Raw genomic sequence first — 4,000 nt, 5'->3', positions numbered from 1 at the left:
GCAAGTCTAGCCTCACCAACATTGCTTCATTGTTTGCTTCTTCGTCTGATCGGGAAAACATTAGAGTTGGTTCCCCCACTTTGTCACGCCCCAAACTCAGGGAGTGAGACCGGTGCTCAACCGAGTGGACCCGTCCGAAAAAGCTTGTTAGATTTCCTTTTACCAAAACTCACCCATCAATAAAGAGGAGATGTACTTCATTAATCAAACACTAAGTAGTTTTATTAGCAACTTCCATTTCATTTCTGCTAGTAGCTTCATTCATAGTTTCCAAAATATTACAAGTTTATAGATTTATTGAAAAATATATTTTCCAAATACCAACATTTTCGGTTGTGACTACTTATACTTAAGAGAGGTTGGCCTTGATTTATATTCGGGAGATAGTTCGGTTGCATGTTCTGCCTATTTCCATCATATCAGATAGAGCTCCTCAGTTCACTTTGCATTTCTGGAGAGCCGTATAGAGTGAGTTCGGGACCCGTGTAGAGCTCAGCACTGCCTTTCATCCACAACCGACAAATAGTCAGAGTGGACAGTTTAGATATTGGAGGACATGCTCAGAGCATGTGTGATTGACTTTGGGAGATAATGGTATCAGTTCTTGCCTTTTGCTGAGTTTGCTTACAATAACAATTATCAGTCCATCATCGAGATGGCTCCATTTGAGGCTTTATATGGTCGACGCTATCGTTCTCGCATCGGATGGTTTGAGCCCGGTGAGGCTAAGTTATATGGTACTGATTTGGTGAAGGATGCCTTGGAAAAGGTAAAGTTGATTCAGGAGCGACTTCGCACAACACAGTCTACACAGAAGAGTTACACGGATCAGAAGGTGCATGATGTATCATTTATGGTAGGCGAGAAGGTTCTCTTGAAAGTCTCGCCGATGAAGGGTATTATGAGATTCAGGAAGAAGGGCAAGCTGAGCCCAAGGTTTATCGGCCCATTTGAGGTGTTGAGGCGGGTTGGGGAGGTTGCTTATGAGCTTGCTTTACCTCCTAGCATATCAGGGGTTCATCTGATTTTTCACGTATCTATGCTCCGGAGGTATCATGCCGACTTGTCACATGTATTAGACTTCAGCACTATCCATCTAGATGAGATCTTGGGTTATGAGAAGGAGCCAATTGCCATTGTTGCTAGACAGGATCTTCAATTGAAGTCCAAGAGGATTTCCACAGTAAAGGTTCAGTGGAGGGGCCAACCAGTCGAGGAGGCGACCTGGGAGTCCAAGGAGGACATGTAGAGCAGCACTTCAGGTATGAATCTAAACCCATTCGAGGACGAACGTTTGTTTAAGTGGTGGAGAATGTAATGTACGACCCGACCAATCATTTTGCCTTATAGAACCTCATTCCCCTAAATAAGACTTCTCGTACTTGCTTTTACTGATTTATGACTTTCGGGGATAATTAGTTCAGGATTTTGGAAGAGTTCGGGTTAAAATCAAAACACTTGATTCCTTAAGTTGGCTTAAAAAGGCTAGGTTTGACTTCAGTCAACATTTGAAGTAAACGGCCTCGGAATTGGGATTTAATGGTTCCAATAGGTTCGTATGATAATTTTGGACTTGGGTATATGTTCGGATCGGATTTTGGATGACCGGGGACGTTTCGGCGCCTAATAGTGAAAGTTGGCATTTTGAGCAAATTCCATAAGTTTGGGTTAAAATGGATTTTTACATTCTAGGCGTCTGTTTGGGATTTCGAGTCTGGGAATAGCCGGTATGGTGATTCTAGACTTAGGAGCAGTCCGGAAGTGCATTCGGAGGTCTGTAGGTCGTTTCGGAGTTATTTGGCGAAAGTTAGAACTTGAAGTTTTTGGAAAGTTTGACCGAGGGTGGACTTTTTAATATCGGGTTTGGATTTCAATTTCGGAAGTTGTACTAGGTCCGTAAATGTCATTTAAGAGTTGCACGCAAAGTTGGCATTATTTCGAGTTGATTTGATAGGAATCGGACGCGCAGAAGTGGTTTAGAAGTTTTGGAGTTCATGAGTAAATTCATGCGTTTTGGCATCCAATTCGTGGTTTTTGATGTTATTTCGATGTTCTAGTCGTGCGAGCAAATTTGTATGATATTGTTAGACTTGTGTGAGTATTTGGTATGGAGCCTCGAGGGCTCGGGTGAGTTTCAAACGTTCGGAAGGGATGAAAAACATACCAGATTTCTGGTGTTCGTTGGCAACAGTTGCAGGTCTCACAAATGTGAGAAATTGTTCACAAATGCGAATCTCGCATTTGCCAGGAGGGCTCCGCAATTGCGAAGGAGCCCGACCCAGGCAGTTTTCGCATTTGCGACACTTATGTTGCATTTGTGATCCCAGTAGAAGTCGCATTTGCGATGCGACCCCAACAGCTGAACCCCAGGCTTCGTATTTGCAAGGCTTTTGTCGCATTTGCGACCCTCGTATTTGCGAAGCTGATATCGCAAATGTGGCATTAGAGGGCTATGTCCAACTCTTTTAATGCGGTACTTATGCCATTTATTTCATTTCACTTCATCTCTTAGGCGATTTTTGGAGCGTTTGGAAGAGGGTTTTCACCTAGCAGTTTGAGGTAAGTAATTTCTACACAACATGAGTTAAATACATAGATTATGGATAGAAACATGTAAAATTAGTGAAAATCATGGGTTTAGATAAAAACATAGGTTTTTGATAAAAATGAGATTTGACCACGAAATTGGTTATGGAACTTAGTAAAAATTAATTATATATTTATGTTCCTAAGACTATGATTAACAACTTACTTAGAAAATTTCCAGAGTCCGGGCACGTGGGCCCCGGGGTGAAGTTTAGGAATCTTGCAATTTGGGGTGGGTAAACACTTAAATAGTGGAGATTGCAATTTGGGGTGGGTGATCACTTAAATAGTGGAGATATTAACTTTGAGCATAAGTTGATTAGTTTATGTAATGTTTGACTAGTTTCGAGTCGTTTAGCATCGAATTTGGAGGTTTGAGCTCATTCTTCAATTGCGAAGTAGGCTTTGAGACGAGGTAAGTCCCCTTTCTAACCTTGTAAGAGGGAATTGTCCCCATGGGCGAATTAAATAAATATGTGTACCTATTTGTGGGGGCTATGTATGTACGAGGTGACAAGAGTCTGCACGTAGCTACTAATATGCTATTGTCCGGGTAGTTTAAGACCCATATCATGCTTTATTTGAAATGGTTGAGCCCTTATTTGCTAATTTACTCACTTGAGCCATATCGGAAATTTCATAAAAGAAGTGTAAAAGGTTAAATTCACTTGCTTAAAGATTTAATGGAATACTTGACTGTAAATGTGCAATTTGCGTTTTCTTTGAAAATAATTGTTATTTGTGGATCGTGCAGAGCGCCTCGGTAGTAAATAAATGCATCTATGGTTCGCGTTGTTTGACTCTCCGGCAGTGCACAGTTTATATATTATGTTGGAAGGGGTCGTACAACCTCGGCATAATTTGCGCATGATAATTCTTTGGAACTCTCCATGATTGAAATTGCTTAAATGTTTTGAAAAGTAAGCTGTTAAATGATGTAACTAAATTGAAATTTATATTGTGAAAGAAGAACTTATCATTTTCTGCTATTGAGCTTTTAGTATTATTCATGAAATCCATGCCTAGCATAATACTTTGATTATATTATTTTTAGCCCATAGTAAGTGCCAAAGTCGACCCCTCGTTACTACTTCTTCGAGGTTAGACTGGATACTTGCTTGGTACATGTTGTTTATGTACTCATATTATACTTCTATACTTAATTATATAGGATTTGAGGCAGGTGCATCTAGTTACCCGTCCAGCGCGCGTAGTTGATCCCCACTTCGAGACTTCACGATGAGCTGTCATCCGAGCCGTTCTGCAGCAGTTGGAGTCTTCCTTATGTTTTATTTTTCTGTCTATTTCCTTTTAGACAGTAGGCTAGCATTCTTTTGTATATTCTACTAGATTGCCCACATACTTGTGACATCAGGTCTTGGCACACACACTAGTAGACTTATGATTTTGGGTT

The 4,000-nt window shown here is 40.8% G+C and overlaps 1 protein-coding gene across 1 annotated transcript; it reads left to right on the top strand.

Annotated features, from left to right (window-relative positions):
- The first annotated feature begins 655 nt into the window (after positions 1–655).
- LOC138888154 (uncharacterized) lies at positions 656–1,249 on the top strand. Its single transcript, XM_070169970.1, has 2 exons — positions 656–896; positions 1,014–1,249. The coding sequence occupies exons 1-2, from the start codon at positions 656–658 to the stop codon at positions 1,247–1,249; spliced, it is 477 nt and encodes a 158-aa protein (XP_070026071.1).
- The last annotated feature ends 2,751 nt before the right edge of the window (positions 1,250–4,000 follow it).

The sequence above is a fragment of the Nicotiana sylvestris genome, chromosome 3 (genome assembly GCF_000393655.2).
Source record: "Nicotiana sylvestris chromosome 3, ASM39365v2, whole genome shotgun sequence".
Lineage (NCBI taxonomy): Eukaryota > Viridiplantae > Streptophyta > Magnoliopsida > Solanales > Solanaceae > Nicotiana > Nicotiana sylvestris.
This window is presented reverse-complemented; position numbering and strand designations above follow the sequence as displayed.